Source organism: Poecile atricapillus, chromosome 1, assembly GCF_030490865.1.
Source record: "Poecile atricapillus isolate bPoeAtr1 chromosome 1, bPoeAtr1.hap1, whole genome shotgun sequence".
NCBI classification, from domain to species: Eukaryota; Metazoa; Chordata; class Aves; order Passeriformes; family Paridae; genus Poecile; species Poecile atricapillus.
In genome coordinates, this window is record NC_081249.1 from 174,880,448 (window position 1) to 174,896,662 (window position 16,215).

The 16,215-nt window shown below is 36.2% G+C and overlaps 1 protein-coding gene across 2 annotated transcripts in view; it reads left to right on the forward strand.

Annotated features, from left to right (window-relative positions):
• The window catches only part of PPP2R5E (protein phosphatase 2 regulatory subunit B'epsilon), a 68,231-nt gene extending 52,016 nt beyond the window's left edge, over positions 1 to 16,215 (forward strand). For both annotated transcript variants that reach the window (XM_058840020.1, XM_058840027.1), the window contains exons 5-14: positions 1,916 to 2,008; positions 5,937 to 6,067; positions 6,152 to 6,211; positions 6,842 to 6,950; positions 7,924 to 7,977; positions 8,077 to 8,127; positions 9,000 to 9,119; positions 10,201 to 10,328; positions 12,133 to 12,234; positions 14,833 to 16,215. In XM_058840020.1, coding sequence (XP_058696003.1) covers positions 1,916 to 2,008; positions 5,937 to 6,067; positions 6,152 to 6,211; positions 6,842 to 6,950; positions 7,924 to 7,977; positions 8,077 to 8,127; positions 9,000 to 9,119; positions 10,201 to 10,328; positions 12,133 to 12,234; positions 14,833 to 14,932 — 948 coding nt within the window. In that variant the 3' untranslated portion in view covers positions 14,933 to 16,215. The remainder of the gene's footprint in view (positions 1 to 1,915; positions 2,009 to 5,936; positions 6,068 to 6,151; positions 6,212 to 6,841; positions 6,951 to 7,923; positions 7,978 to 8,076; positions 8,128 to 8,999; positions 9,120 to 10,200; positions 10,329 to 12,132; positions 12,235 to 14,832) is intronic.

Genomic DNA, 16,215 nt, shown 5'->3' on the forward strand with positions numbered 1-16,215 from the left:
AAAAGAGAAGGCTCCAGGGAAACCTCATTCAGCCTTCCAGTACTTGAAAGGGAGCTTATGAGAAAAACAAGGGAGAGTGGCTATTTTACATGGTCAGATAGTGATGGGACACGGAGATATTCAGATTACACTTCATTAAGGAGTTCTTGACTTTGGGAAGGTGTGAGGGCCTGGCACAGGTTGCCCAGAGAAGCTGTGGCTGCCCCATCCCTGGGAGTGTAGAAGGCCAGGTTGGATGGGGGGGGCCCTGGTTGGATGAGCAGCCTGGTCTTGGGAAAGGTGTCCCTGGCCATGGCAGTGGGGCTATAATAAGGTGATCTCTAAGGTCCTTTCCAACCCAAAGCATTCCATTGTTCTATGATTTTGAATCAAGAACATACACTAAACTGGAGAAGGCATCATTGATACTGATGCAGTAATTTCCTGTATAGAAAATACAGAAGAGTGTCCTGTATGTGTTAGTTCAGGATAATGACTTACACCACTGGTAAACTTACAAGAAGTTTGCCTGAGTAACCATTTTTGGAGTTTGGGAGTTTTTGTGAGGAAAGGAGCAAAATTGATCTATGCCTGAAATGAGGATTTGATTTTATAGTTGCATGCACAGTCCTGTGAGTGGTTTGTTTCACTCTTTTGTGCTCTCTAATTCAGAATCTGTTGAAATGTAGGTTCATCCCTCATTTATATTTAAATTCCACAAAAATAAGAATCTTCAAAACTTCAAGGCATCTCTGAGGAGCTGTGCCTGCCTGGAAACAGCACGTTCAGTCACATTGGTGCTGTAGTTCAAAAAGTCATTACTTGCATGGAAATGATGGAATTTCTTATCCAGTGGATGGCTTACCATTGCCAAGAAGAAATTCACTAAAGTATTTGTAAAAAGTCAATGGAATTGATTTCCTGATGATTTAATGTTGGTGTTATGTAAGCTGTCACTTTTCCCACAGCTTCTTTCTAAACGTCTCTCCTGCTTTTTGATTTCCTATTGCTTCCTTTGAGAAGTCAGAGAACGCTGTTATAAAATATCAGCAGCAGTTTTACAGCATATTGCTGTCATGGAAAATCATTTAAAACGATTTTAAAATGTAATTTTTAAGCTTTCTTTTTCATTTTAGTATCAATATTCATACTCACTAAAGACAAAAAGGAAAAAGTTTTCAATGGCTGCTCTTTATGAAAAGGTTCTGTGAAGAGAATGGCTGGCTGGCAGCTCATTATCAGTGACAGATCAGAGTTGCTGTCTTAGGAGTCCACAGCAGTCTCTGTTTCACTTCACTTCCTTGTTCCCTGGTTTTTATACTCTTCTTTTTCTCCACTAAATGAAAAGTCTTGCTGTCCCACTGAAGAGTTTAGGTAGAGATGGAATTGCATGAAAATAAGCAGATTTTCTCCAGCCCTGAGGCTAATCTTTACAGTAAGTTAGGAACTTCTGAATAAATTCTGGTTTGTATTCTTCTTCTGTGTTTCAAGTTGTACTGGAACACTACTCTAAGCAGTTTCTAATTTAATTTAAATATTTCCAACTGTTTCACCAACCCCTTCGGAATTGTAATGTCTGTATTTGATGTGACTTCAGCAGTTCAGAGGGCAGTTTAAATGTGCTTCCCAATTACTCTAGGAAGCTTTACAAGATGATAACAAGCATTACAAGATGGCAGTGCCTGTTCTTGGTGATGAAATGTTTTTGACTGGAGTTAAATAAGCAAAGGCAGCTTAAAAAACTAATGTAATTAATTTTAACTAAAAGGTGGCAATTTGATAAAGGAGAAGAATATTTCCCATTTTTTTTAACCCTTTGTACTGGGGAAAGATAAGCATTTAATCTTCTAACAAAATAACATGGGGAGATACTAAAAATATAAAGATTAATCAAGTCATAAACTAAACTGTGTTTTGTTTATTTTTTCATTTGCAGCTTGTATATGAGTTTTTCATACGATTTTTGGAAAGCCAAGAATTTCAGCCCAGCATTGCCAAAAAGTACATAGATCAGAAATTTGTATTGCAGGTAAGCTGGTGTGTTTTCTTTAAGGCTTAGTGTTGCTTTTGGGGGGGAAAAAAATCCTGTAAAAAGATCTTGTCTGGAATTTGAAAGTGTAACTTCATTTGCAACAGAAAAAGGCTAAATCAGCATCTACAATGAAAGTTTTCAATCTATGGAGGTAGTGGAAGAAGGTGTGTGTGTGTGTTTATATGTCAGTCTCTGTTGCTATAGATACATAAAATAGATGGTTTGGATCCAGTTTCAATACCTCAATCAAAATATTTGACTTACTGGTTTTGAGAGGGAGCTGAAACAGTAACTGTTAAAAAATGAAAAGTTTGCTACCAAGTAGTCTCAAAATGCTATTCTTTATATCTAGAGAGACTTCTTAAACATCAGCTTTAATGTGTCTTAATATTGTTTGTACATACAGAGGTGGTTGAAGGAAGTTGTTTCCTGGGATAAGTCAGGACACTCCACACACCTTTTGTCTTCAGTTTTGAGAACAGGCTTGTCTTGGGCTTTCTTTTCCCTTTGTGAGTTTTTGTATAACTGCAAAGTCAGAAAGAACTTTGTGCTTGTGCTGTCTGTAGCTTGCTTTTAAAATTAGGAGAATTTAGAAAGATTCCTACTTGCAGGCTGATATTTGAATGAAAAACAAACTGGAGTTGGCAGGAGATACTCAGCATTTCTGAAGACCTTTCTCTTGCCCCTTATCACTCATGGAGCTTTTATTTTTCTCCTGTAGTGCTCAGGCAATAAAAGTTTTGCTCTTACTGTTCATGTATGTTGTTTGGATGAAGAATACCTGAAAAATGTAGTGAAAAGAACAATTTCTGTCCTTACATTCAAAGTTTCAAAGAAAGGAATTTAGTTTCCTTCTCATTATCACAAGACCTTTGTCATCCTACAAAAGCAATAGGATATACTTACATTTTTATTTTATCCATCTCCTAAACACAAGAGCATTTTTCTTCTGGACCAAACCTCTGGTGGTTTTCTTTTTGTTCATCTCAGTATTGATTTGACAAGGAGGTGCACCAGTGTGTTCATCCAGTACCTGGTGGAGATAAAAGAATATGCATGATAAATCACTCCTGACAGGTTTTTCCAGGCTGGTTTTAGTTTGATTAGATAGAGCAGGATTGCATTAGGATGAATGCATGTGCTGTCCTTCAAAATCTAGTAAAAAGAATTCTTAGATGCTCCTGTTCTGTGCTGCTGAACTTGGTCATGACTGGCAACATCCCACTCATACCCTTTAAGACATTCAAAACTGTCAGTTTGGCACAGGAGAATGGGTCTAAACCAAGGATTTAATTTTTTTTTTTTTTAAATCCTGCTAGTTTTCATTAAATCTACAAAATGGAAGAATAGTATCTACTGAAAAGAGGGAGTATGAGATTTTAAAACCTGTGTATCGGAAAAGATGATGTGACACTTAAGAGGTCAAAGGAGTTCCAAGGACTCCTGTCTTCTTGCCATGTGGTTTGGTGATGCACATTTTTATGTTGCTGTGCACAGTGTCTCCATTTAAAATTAACATTTTTCTACAAAAAGTTCTATTCAGCCACACACACACACACACACACACACACTGAGCTGTAGGAACTGGGGTGTCCTTCCACTTCCTGTTGTGTTTGTTGTGTGTCAGGAGTAACTCCTGAGTATCTGCAATGGAGCTCCCTTACACAGGAAAGTAATTTGAGACTTAAGAACATCAAGCATTTTGGTGTTGTCGTGACACTGACAATACAAGTGGGACATTTGGAGTATTTGGAATCAGCTTTGTCTCAAAATTAATTTTTAATTTGTTTTTTAAATAAATTTTAATGAACTGTTTCTTGGCAGTAAGGATGCCTGTATAAAAAAACACGAAAAAGTTAGTTTTTTTAATGGACTTTTTTCAAACTTTTTGCTTGTTTACATGATTTTTTTTTTTTTTTTAAGTATAGCTATGTTTCTGGCTTTCAGCTGTATGTTTTAATAAAATACTGTATTTACCAGTGTAGCTGTTCATTTCTAAAGCCTGCTTATGTACAGTTTGAAATGGTTGGCAGTGGTTGCTAAGAGACATACTATTCAAATATATCCACAAGTCTCTCTGTTATGTTGGTTGCTATTTTGGAAAATTAATTTCCCTTTTCTATGTATGTTTAGAATAGTCAACATAAAATATGGGAGTCTTGCAGCTTATCCATAAAAATAAGACTTTATTGTTAAAAACCTGATAACAAATTGGACATAGCAAAATAATTTTTTCTTTTTAATGAGAGACTGAGTTTAGCAGTGTTTCCAGAGAGGATCTGCCTAAGAGAACTGGAAATATAAATACTTTTCTATCCAGTAAGAAAACGAAAAACATAAATGCTTCCAGCTGTTTGCTGTCTTAGGCTGAAATGTGCTATTTGGGGAAAGATGAGGTGACTATTTATTTATTTAAATCTAGAACTAATTGAACAAAGCAATGTATTTCTAACCTCTGGAGGGCAGCTGACAAGCCTCATACTTCCCTGATGAAATTCCTGCCAGGGATTCTTACTGCAAGGAAAATACAGTGAGGACTCATTGTAAGCTGCAGAAATGTGCAAAACAATGAGGAAGAATGTGTGCATCAGTCCTAGACCTGGATATTAGAAAAAAAAGATCCCAGACAGCCTAACAAATCAAATCAAATTTTTTCCATTTTTAATCAAATTTTTTCCTATCTTTTTTTCACCTCAAAGGTTGTGTAGCATTTTAACAGAGATCAGGTGTAGCATGCATACACTGACATATTTACTTGTAATATGTATTTATACTTTATCTGTTTGTGAACCTAAGATAATTTTATTTTCTGCCACTCCTGTAATGATTTTCTGACAGCATCTTAAGCATTTGTAAGACCTTTTTGACAAACTGTCTTTATTTCTCTTGCAAGACAGGTACTGGCTGACAGTTACATTCTTTTTTGTGCAAGACAGATACTGGTTGCTTATGATTATTAAAAATTACCTAAAATTACTGTTTTCTGCACATACGTAGCAGTTAGTTGTGCTTTTTGCTTGTAAGTAAAGTTTACCTTTGAATTAATTCCGAATATCCAGAATAGCCAATGTTGTGGTGTCACAAAAAAATGAAGAAGGTGGCTAATGTAAAGCTCATACTTTTGTGGCAGAGGATCCAAGGGGAGCAAAACAAAGATCTGCAGGTGATATTCCTGCTGCTCATTCCATGCAGCTTCAGGTGTCAGTGTTTGGGATATATTTTGTGCAATAGCAGACACTAAAACACCTTCTCTTTGACTGAGTCTCACATAACCATTTTGCTGTTTAAGAGCTAATTAGTAAATGTGGGTTTTCTGTTGTTTTTTTTTCTTTGTTCATTGTTTTGTTTTGTTTTTTTAATTGGCATTGATAACGAAATCACCATTTTGTTCAAAGTGAAGGATTAATTCCCTCTGATGTTTTTTTGATTTCTGGCAATTGGTGGAGATCCTGTAACAGCAGATCCAGTGCTGGCATGGACTTCCCTGTTGAGTCTTTCCACAGCGTGAAGGCCATGCAATCACTAGGAAGGCTTAAGAGCTCATCATATAAATTACAAGCAATTAGAAAAATGTGACCTTGATACAATGTTGTGAGAACAGAGTATTAGAGCAAATGAGGATCTTCTGGTTCTGCAGAGCCAGGGAACGGTGGATGGTAAAAGGCAAACTATCTTATAGTAATCTTTGGGGAGAAAGAAGGCAGTATTTTGGAGCTAGTTAATCCCAAATTTATTATTTTGAGTTTTGTGATGTTGTTCTGAGGTTCCAGCAGATTTTTTTAACACTGGATATCTACTCCTTGGATACCATGGATGTTACATTCTTTCATTCCTGTCTTTGCATGAATTCAGTTTCATACAGAAGTCTGTGTGCCCTACTTGTCAAATGTCTCCTGTTTCACTTCTCTTTTTCCTTTAAACACAGCTGTTGGAGCTGTTTGACAGCGAAGACCCTCGAGAACGAGACTACCTAAAAACAGTCTTGCACAGAATTTATGGCAAGTTCCTGGGTCTTAGAGCATTTATCCGAAAACAGATTAATAATATTTTTCTACGGTAAGTTGTGGAAGAAGGTGCTTTTTGCTTAGGAACGCTTTAGGAAACTGATATATTGCTTATGTTTAACTTTTCTTTTTTTAGATTTGTTTATGAAACCGAACACTTCAATGGCGTAGCTGAACTGTTGGAAATTTTAGGAAGGTAAATGAGTCTTTATTTATTATCTAACTCAGACTTCCCTTGTGGGCACGTCAGGATAGTGTCAGATTCGGAAAAAGTATTATGATAATCCCTGGTTCTGAAAACAGATGTGTGCACATGCTCATCTTTAAGCCCATGTGCAAATCTCTGTCACATCTTTGCCAAGAATATATAACCACCTGCAAGTTACAGCCAAAGTGTTGGACTGATTTTATGTGTATGAGTGCATTAAATACTGCACACTTCATCCTTTCATGCCTGGAGGATTATTTTCTTCTGAGCACACTTAGCAGGGTGAATGTTTTGAGTGAGTCTAATTTTGGTAGGTTAATTACTCGAGACCACCTTACTTACATGAATTTTCAGACCACATAGACAGTGTCTTATCTGTTTGGCAACAGGTTTGTGCAGCTGTTTATGTGATTATTCCTAATGGGAGCTGGATTGCTACCTAGATCTGTAGTGCCCTGCTCATATAAAGCAGGACCAGAGTCAGCACCTGTTTACAAGCGTTATTTGTAAACAGGTGCAGACTGCTAAATATATTTTAATCAAGAAAGTGCTCGTTCAGACCTCAGTATTGCTCTCTGTGATGATGACACTAATAAATATTTCTTTTCTAATTTCCAGTATTATCAATGGTTTTGCTTTACCTCTCAAGGCAGAGCATAAACAGTTTCTGGTGAAGGTGCTGATCCCTTTACACACTGTCAGGAGTTTATCACTCTTCCATGCACAGGTAGAAAATATGGAAATATTTTCTTTTCAATAATAATTATATGTATATTTTTTAAGGTTGCTTTCTAAATTTAACTACACGCACATAAGAAGTGGGGGAAATTCTAAATGTGGAAAAAATACAATAGATTTTTTTTCAAAATTAATTCAATATCCTTTGTGTGGTAAATATCTAGCTTCTGTTCTGATTAGGTAATTAAAAGCATAACATTCATCTGTAATATCTTGGAAATTTTATTTAATAGTTATGCTCTCTCTATGTTTTCCTCTCTGCTTTTCTCTCATTCTCACAAGTTTGCCTTTCCCATTCTCTCTCCCAAGAGGATGTTTGGGTTTCCTTAGTCTTGTTCTGTCAAGGCTCTTCTTTACCCTGGCAACCTTCTCAATACCAATACCCACATTTTTTCATTTAATGTTCTCCCTCACGCATTCCTTAATACTGCATTTATGCTCTCATACTTCTTTTTATACCTCCAGCTTACATGATGTAATTTTTCTTCTGATAACTGCTACCTGTTGCCTTTCTCTCTGATTTTCAAATAGTGCAGTATTTCTTATGGGGATAAAGCTCTGCTTTCTCAGTATGTTTTTCCAGGTTTTAGCTGTGTCGACTCATCTTGCAAGAATTCTCATGACTTTGCTATATAAAATTAGTAAAAAGATACAGAGAGTAGCAGAAGCTTCAAAACACTGCTTGTATGACTGTATTTAGAATTCCAAGTTGTTCTGATTTTTATTTTATATGCTACTTTGTCACTCTGATTGTTCTTGTAAAGTGTCCTCTTGTTTCTTATAAACTGAACTTTGAATGGATTTGCACAGTGCAAATGTGCATCTCAATCTAAAATTAGATGTAGTTTGAGAGAGCTGAATAGCATCTTGCCTTAAGTGTCTCTTTTTTTAAAAGTTGGGGTTTTGTGGTTTCTTTTAGAAGTGTTCTAATTTTGTTTTTATAAATTCTTACCTCCTCACAGCTGGCGTATTGCATAGTACAGTTTCTGGAGAAAGACCCCTCACTCACAGAACCAGTAAATATTTTTCTTTCATACTTCTTTTTTTCATTATGAATGGTTTACCCTGTAGAGAGAAAAGTAAAAAAATCTAACTTCTTTTTCCTTCTAATTTAGGTCATTAGAGGTTTAATGAAATTCTGGCCCAAAACCTGCAGTCAGAAAGAGGTAAGTGATATGCTTACAAGTGATATGCTTAGTATATAAAAAAAACCAAAAAAACAACAAAATTTATTTTGTTCTAAAACATAACAAGCAGGGAATCTTTAAATAATTTGTGGTTGATAGCACATGCTGTGGTGAATCTTGGTATTATTTCTTGTAGATGATTTTTCAATACTTTAGTTTTTTTGAACAGTTTTGGCTTGAAAAGTTTGATAACTGTGGTTTCTCTTCATAAAATAAGTCCTGGTACATCTGCAGAGAATTTTTTAGAAAGAAGGAAATAAACATAGTTGAGGTTAGGTTGGAAAACTCTGTTAGATTTGGAATTGTTTATATATGAAGGCAGTATTTTTCCAGTGAGGATGAAAGATACTTTATGTGGCGTTTACCTACTAAATATGTAAAATATGCAGTTAAACGTGTATTTTTGCGTCAAATGCAAATCAGAGTTTCCCTAGTAAGGTTTTGTGAAACAGCAAAACTGTTACATTGTTATATTATATTGTTAATTTTTATATTGAATATTGCTCTCAAGAATGAGAATATTAGGAGAATCTTCTGAGTTTTGAAAGTGTAAGCCTTGGTTGTTCAGATCTTTGTATGAGACAAGGTTTTCAGCATAGATAAATGTACGGTTGTAATTCTGAATTTCATTCAAAATACTTTAAATGCAGCCTTGAAGAAGAAATTTGTCCTTGTTTTAAGGGACTGAGTCCAAAAGCTGCCAGTGGTAGAACTGATGACATTTTTTGAGAGGGGTCTCACTGAGCTAGTGAGGTTTCTATTTCTTCCTGAAGAGTTTGAAGGTTACCAGTGTTCTGCAGAACAAGATGATCTGGAGGTTCTATATTCAATGCTTTCTTTTTTGTCTTTAGGTCATGTTCCTAGGAGAGCTGGAGGAAATCTTGGATGTAATTGAACCATCACAATTTGTCAAAATCCAGGAACCCTTGTTTAAACAAATTGCCAAGTGTGTCTCTAGCCCTCATTTTCAGGTCAGTGGTAGAGGTTATTGTTTGTATAGGAATGTATAATTTCAGTTTCAAACATAACTCCCCCCCAAAATGTAAGTATTATGTTTTAAAATACTTGTCTTCTGTGGAAGAGGATATATTGGGGTGGAAGGTTAGGTCTGAGCTCCATTAATAATTTGTTGGAGGTGTTTGGGGTTACAGCACAGAACTTGTCCTGAGCCCCTCACAAATCCTTAACCTGTGTCCAAGCAGACTTTGAGCCCTTCTCACTGTGGGTGGCAGGTGCTGGCTTGATGGATTCAGAGGATGGATTTACTCCCTGGTTTTGGTGCAGTATTGTGCAGTTCTTGTTTTCTGACTTTCTTCCTTCTAACCACCTAACCATGTGTCTGGTTCGAGGTGACACAAACTGTAGCCTATTTTGATCACATTGTATAATGGGAGGAAGGACAATGAATGGGATGTAAATGGTTATGTGAAGAGGATATAAAGTTCTTGGCCTGTACTGTCTCCATCTTAAGTCTGGTGATCTGTCCTGGCACGAAGACAGATGTGACTTTTCAGCTCTTCCTTGGACTACATCTTTTTTTAAATCATAATTCAGATCAGCATCCTCCTTCCTAACCCCCAGCTCCTCCCCAGGGTAATTACTGTCCTTGCTACCTTCCCCTTGCTGAAGATTTCTCCTCTCTTTTCCAGCCCAGCTGCTGGGCCTTCCCCTCTCTCCTTCCTCTGGTATCCCAGTGCTGCTGGGATTTTTCCATCTGCACTCCTTATTTTGAGGGAAAGGGTGATGGGAAGTCTCTCTCTGCTCTTCTTCCCCTCCAAATGCAGCACTGATGCTGTGTCTGCACCCAGTCTTCAGTGAGCAATAACACATTGCTCAGGAAATAGAGAGTGAATGCTGTGGGATCAGAACTACAGGATAGAAACTTAATTCCATTCATACATGTTATGCTACTGATTTGAATTTAATTCCAAAACTGATCACTCCTGTTAGCTCATCTTTGTGGAGTTTCTCTGTGATTTGTTTTTGCTTCAGAAAATCACAAAATTACAGGTATCTGAATTCCTGTTAATATTTTATTTCTTTGACTCAAAGGTGGCTGAAAGAGCGCTGTATTATTGGAATAATGAATACATCATGAGTTTGATAGAGGAGAACTCAAACGTTATACTTCCCATCATGTTTTCCAGCCTTTACAGGATTTCTAAAGAGCACTGGAATCCGTAAGTTTGTGCATTTACACTTTATCTTACCATTTGACATCACCCTGATAAACCTGGGAAATATCTGCTGAAGAACATCTGAATGGGAGAGATGCAGACTCAGAGCTGCACTGAGCAAGTGCAGCTCTGATAATGCCAATATATATTAGTCTGCACTTGAGCTTGTCTCAGTGTTTTTAATTAGCTGGTATGTGTACAAAAATCACTACCTTGTGGGATAAAAATAGACCTTCTCACAAGTTGGAAAAAAGAAGTAATTAAATGTTACATTGTTACTGAAGGAAAAATGTTGATCATCAAGTGTTTCTCCTACGCAGTTTTTTTTATAAATGGGTTGGCTCTGAAGCCTGATTGTAAATTGTCTAGAAGAATATTATTTGGCATTAATAAAGCTTTGTGGCTGTATCATCAACTGATACCTCTGGGACACTTTTGGTGTTGGCATTTTTTTAAACATCCATGAAACATACAGACAGTATATTCTTAGGTTGGGTTGTTTTTTCTAAATTCATTTAGGTACAGCTGTTCTCTAGGACTATAGTTGAGTAGTTACTTTATATTGATAATTAGGCAATTTTATTTTAAACTGAATAACCTAGTAAAAAGCGTTTTCATGAAAGATTATATTACAGTTAGATGACATATATCCTGTATTTTAGTTGGGAAGTTTTTCTAAGTCAAGATGATTAGCATTTAGTAAACCCAGTATTTTTAATGAGCTGTGCTGTGCTCAGGTCCCAGTTGCTTTGAGACCTTGCTGTAAAATGTTTCATCTTTTCAAACATTGGTCTTTTTGTTCTTTACCTAGTCAAAATCTGAAGTTTGTGTGCTTCCATGACAAATCTAAGGCTGCTGGAAAGCCTCTATAACTTAACACAAAAGAACGCTTTCCATGGCACAGGACTCCAACCTTTTATACCAGTCTCCAACCTTTTATATTATGCACTGGGATGCTTCTGGTAATGAGAATATTCCAGTATCCCAGTTCACAGAGTTTTCATACCCATAGAAATTTTGTTATGCGAGCCAGGTAAAGATAAATCTGAAATAAAGGAGATATTTAAATATTTTTTTCTTTATATTTATAAGAAAATATTTCATGTAGGCAACAAAAATGAAAGTTTATTTAAAGAGATGAGAGAGAGGGGGGTGCGTGGGAAATGGCACATAGTTTGTGTGCTGTAAGGATTAGCTCCAAAGGTTCCTGGCACTTGCACTGTTGATTCACTGCCTCCTGGCTGAGGAGCAGCTTCTTAAGCAGCCCTGGGTCTGAAAATGACAGCCAGAGTAGTGGATCAGGAACTGTGAAAGGGAAAATGAATATGAACTGTATGAGCACAAGGAAATCACTCTTGAAATACAGCTTTGTATTTTGCATAGATGCACTGAATATTCAGCTTCATAGAAGAGTCATAAGGAAATATGAATCACTTTCATTCTGTGTTTGAATTCTATTCCTTCTGCCAGCACTGATGATTTGAATCTCTGAAGTTGCATTCAGAATTGCTCCACAGCATGAGAGAAGAGACTGTAGTTATATGTAATAGCTTTCTGTTGTTGCCTTTTACCCTAGAGTTTTGGCCTGCTCCATTTCAGTAGTCAGTAGGGACATGAAAGCTGATTCTCACCTTTAAGTATGTTAATCAAAAGTAGTTTCACTGAAATCGAAGAATTTACATAACCATACTTGCAGGAACAGAACTGGTCACAGAAAGGCTGGGAAGAGAAGACACTTTTTATTTCACGTTCGATTTCACCTGAAACTAATGGATTCCTTTCTTTCTTCTTTTTCCATGTTTCACAGGGCTATTGTGGCTTTAGTCTACAATGTGTTGAAGGCATTTATGGAAATGAACAGCACCATGTTTGACGAGCTGACAGCCACTTACAAGTCAGATCGTCAGCGGTAACTTTTTAAAGCTTTTTTTTTGTCAGCTGTGCACATGGCCTGCAGTTTAGTTCTCCCCTTACACTCAGGTGCAATTGCATAATCTCAGACATAATAGACACTGCACCATTTCTGCCCTTGCCTGCTCGTTAGGCTTCTCATTGCAGGATGTGAGATTGTGTGTGCAGGTTGTTCTTTAGCCTTTATTAAATACAGTATCCATTGCATTGCTTGGGAATCCACATTCCTCATGCAATTCATTTTTGACTCTGCATTCCAAAACACTTAAGTGTATCAAGATCTTCAATAATAAAAGGAAAACAAGGGTTTAAAGGTAAATTTGATTAAAGACCTTTTTTTTTAAAATAAAGTTACACTGAGGTCTGGAAAGAGACATGAGGGAAACCTGTAAGATTTGCTTTTCCAAATTGCAGTTTGTAGGCTGGATGTGATCTTAAAGCAAAACCACATCTCTCAGGCTTTTTATTTCTTATTCAGAGGTCCTGCTGTATCTGAATCTTTCAGCATGCAGGATCCATTCAATACACCACTCACAGAGGTATTAGTTCAACTCCAGTGGCTTCTTGTCTCTTCTCCTATTTTCCCTAATCTTTATTTCTCCTTTACAATGCAGCATCTTTTCTCAAGAGTTTTACCTTATGCAAAGATTAGGTGAAAAAAATGAGGAAATTTCAGGAATTTGGAACAGTTTGTAACTTAATTTAAGTCATACCTTGGCTGTGACTCAGAGTTCTCCGAGCAATGCAAAGGGCACTGCATGTCAACAGAGGTTTTTAGGGCAGTCCAACCTGAAAGTCTCTTGGCTGTTGTAGTTTTTTTGACTTGTGTGACTAGAGTTACACTGACCTTTCATTCCACTTTGTTTTATAGCTAAAAAAATCTGCACATAACAGGCTAGTTCATTAATATGGTATTTTACTTTCAGAGACTTGTTTAGAGCTATGTTTAAACTAAGAAGCCAGATATTCTTGATATGTATTGGTAAATAAGTGCCAATCTCCTAGTTCAGTTGAGACAAAACTGTAGTTCCTTAGCAAAGAATTTTAGGATTGATCATCTAATCCAGCTATTCACAGTGGCAGCTTGGTGACCCAAATCACTTGGTGTTGCACTTTGCCCCTTAAGATGAGAAACTTCTGTTCTGAACAGAATGCAGTGGTGTGTCCCATGTCTGGAAAATGGGGGAGGTTTAGTGGCTGAACTACACAAAGAATTTCTTCTGCACCTGCTGACATTGTATTTCTTACCAAGGCTGGTGCTAACCATTTCACCATTTTTATTTACTTCTTATAATTTTAAAGTCTGAATGTATAAACAAGGGTATTTACATTGACATTTCCAGAAAATCTTTAGCATCTTAATAAAGCCACTTTTCAAAAGGGTAGCTTTGATGCTACTTAAAGCTTGAGGAGAAATATGTTCAATATTAGTGGCTGGGATAGGTCAAATAGGTAAGTTGGATGAGGTGATCATCCTCTAGCAGACCTTTAGGTAAGCAGGCATGTATTTCCTAATGATTAGAAGATAAATATTGGTAAGTAGCCTGAAAATGTAAGGCTATTTCACTTATTCTTGTATTTGATTTGAAATACTTTCCAGTAACAATAGGCTCTTTTTTTTACCTTTTACTGTTCTTCAGGGATTTTTCTGAAAGTTGTTTGTACTTTTTTATATGTTTAAAATCCTCTTGGGAAATCAAAATTCCAAACAAATGAGCCAGATGTTGGTATGTTGACTGAATCAAAGCGTATAGGAATGTTTCTAATCCCTTGAAATACTTCTCAAGACTTCTGTAATGTGACTGGCAGAGAATCTGTGTATCTGTCATTGTTAGATTTCCATTTCATCTAAACCTACAAGGTGATATCATAGAACTTGAAAGCATTTTGTGCCTTGCAGTCTCGATGAGATTTATTCACAGTAAGCTGTGGCAGAGACAGGAAATTTAGAAAGCAAACAATGCAGGTAAAGTAAATGTTAGGTTTGCTGTTTAATTTTCTCAAATCAGCTACTAAAGTCTCTTGTTAAAGCAAATGCTACATAGCTCTTGCAGGAATTTTTGTGTGGAAAAAGAGTAACTCACTGAACAAAAGGCACATCTTGTAGGTTGAACTTTGCCTTGGTTGGTGCCTGAGCTTTAGGGAAGCCAGCGGTCATTGTAAGTAAAAATAGCGACTCTAAAAGAATCAGGGAGTGCTTTCTAGAAAGCCACTGTGATTTATAAGATTATTTATATCGTAAATAAGCATAAAAATGATTAAATAACTTAGTGAATAATGGAAATTTTTATAATCTTGACAGATTAGTTATGTAATAAAATTCCACTGAATTTTTTTAATTCCTCATTGCAAATTAATGTCTGTGAACACTGTCACTTTGCTCAGCTTATGTTTTCATACTGATTTGTTTAGTTATATTTTATGTAGGTAACAAAGAAATAAAAAAGAAAATATAAAAAAAGAGTCAAATATATGTTGGGAAGATTGCAGTTGTGTTCAATAAAATTAGTGCAGCTAATTAATGTCAACTATATATTTTTTAACATATTATACAGTCTTCTCTCCTGATAACTCTTTGTTTTATTTCATCTGTCAGTGAGAAGAAGAAAGAGAAAGAGCGTGAAGAACTGTGGAAAAAACTGGAGGATTTGGAATTAAAGAGAGGTCTTAGACGTGATGGAATAATTCCAACTTAACAAAAAAACAAAACAGCATTATTAACCTGTGGAGTCACACATTTATGTAGTAGAAGATGGAGCAACAGTTTTCTGTATTGTGCAACTTTACAGTAGATTTCACATTTGTTTCATTATTACAACAGCACTGTATATACCTGTCTCTAAGTAAAGGAAAAAAATAAGGACTTTAATCCAAAGTTTGGACAACAGATGGACTTCTCAGAACTTTGCAAACATAATCATTGTTTTAACCCTTCTTTAAAACCAGTCTTCAAAGATCTGTTGATGAAAATTGCAATGTCAGATTCCATTGTCAGGACCTGTTCCTTATTTATCGTTAGCAGAGAGTATAATACAACTTTCAAATGTGAACAATCTTAAAATTTAGCTTGTCTTTCTGCTAAACTGTTACGTGTATTTATAGTAAAAGAGAAAAAAGACTGTCATTTCCTTATGAGTTTGTGTAACATCCTCCTTCTCTGGATAACTTTACTGTAATTTGACTTTCTTTTCCTTTTGCACATCTTCATAAGTTGAATGTCCATTCAGATCAGGGCCATGAAAAACATTGGTCCTGAATAAAAGTTTTGTTTACTGGTGTGAGCATTTTTTTAGTACCAGGCTGTCTCTGGTGCTTCCTTAATTTGAACATTAGGAATTAAAAAACATGTAGGTGATAAACATAGTAGGAAAGGGAGCTTTGGATTCGTGCACCTATTTATTGCAAATCCAAATTAGAGTCCACAATCCTTGGACAAAAAAAAAGGGCAGTGGTAACACCCTGGACTTCAATACCTAACCAGTATTAGTGATACTGCATTGGACACACGTACCAGAGTTGGTTTAGAAACACTAATTGCTAAATTATTACAGTATGTTCTTATTGGACCATTTAGGAAGAGTAAAGACACGTGTTAAACAACACAAGTGTGAAATTGATCTCCAGTGGTCATGGATCTAATTGGAAACTGAGTTGAGATGGCAGTTTGGACAGTTTGGAGTTGTTGCCTTACTTTTTAATATGTATTTATAAAGTGTTCCAGCAAAAGAGGATGTAGCCTCTAAGAAACATACTCTAGTGTTTTTGTGGTTCTAGTACTATTACTCATCACAGTACCAGCCCTATGGTCTTAGCTGGAAAGGATTCTGGATAATACACTTCTGCATTCTCATCTGGATGCTCATTCCTAACTACTGTATTTGTTACCAAAAGTGGTTCTACAAATGCTACTGAAAAAAAATTCTGGAAATCCTAATGTTCTGAGTATTAATAATAAAGTTTAAAATGCTTTTATATCAAA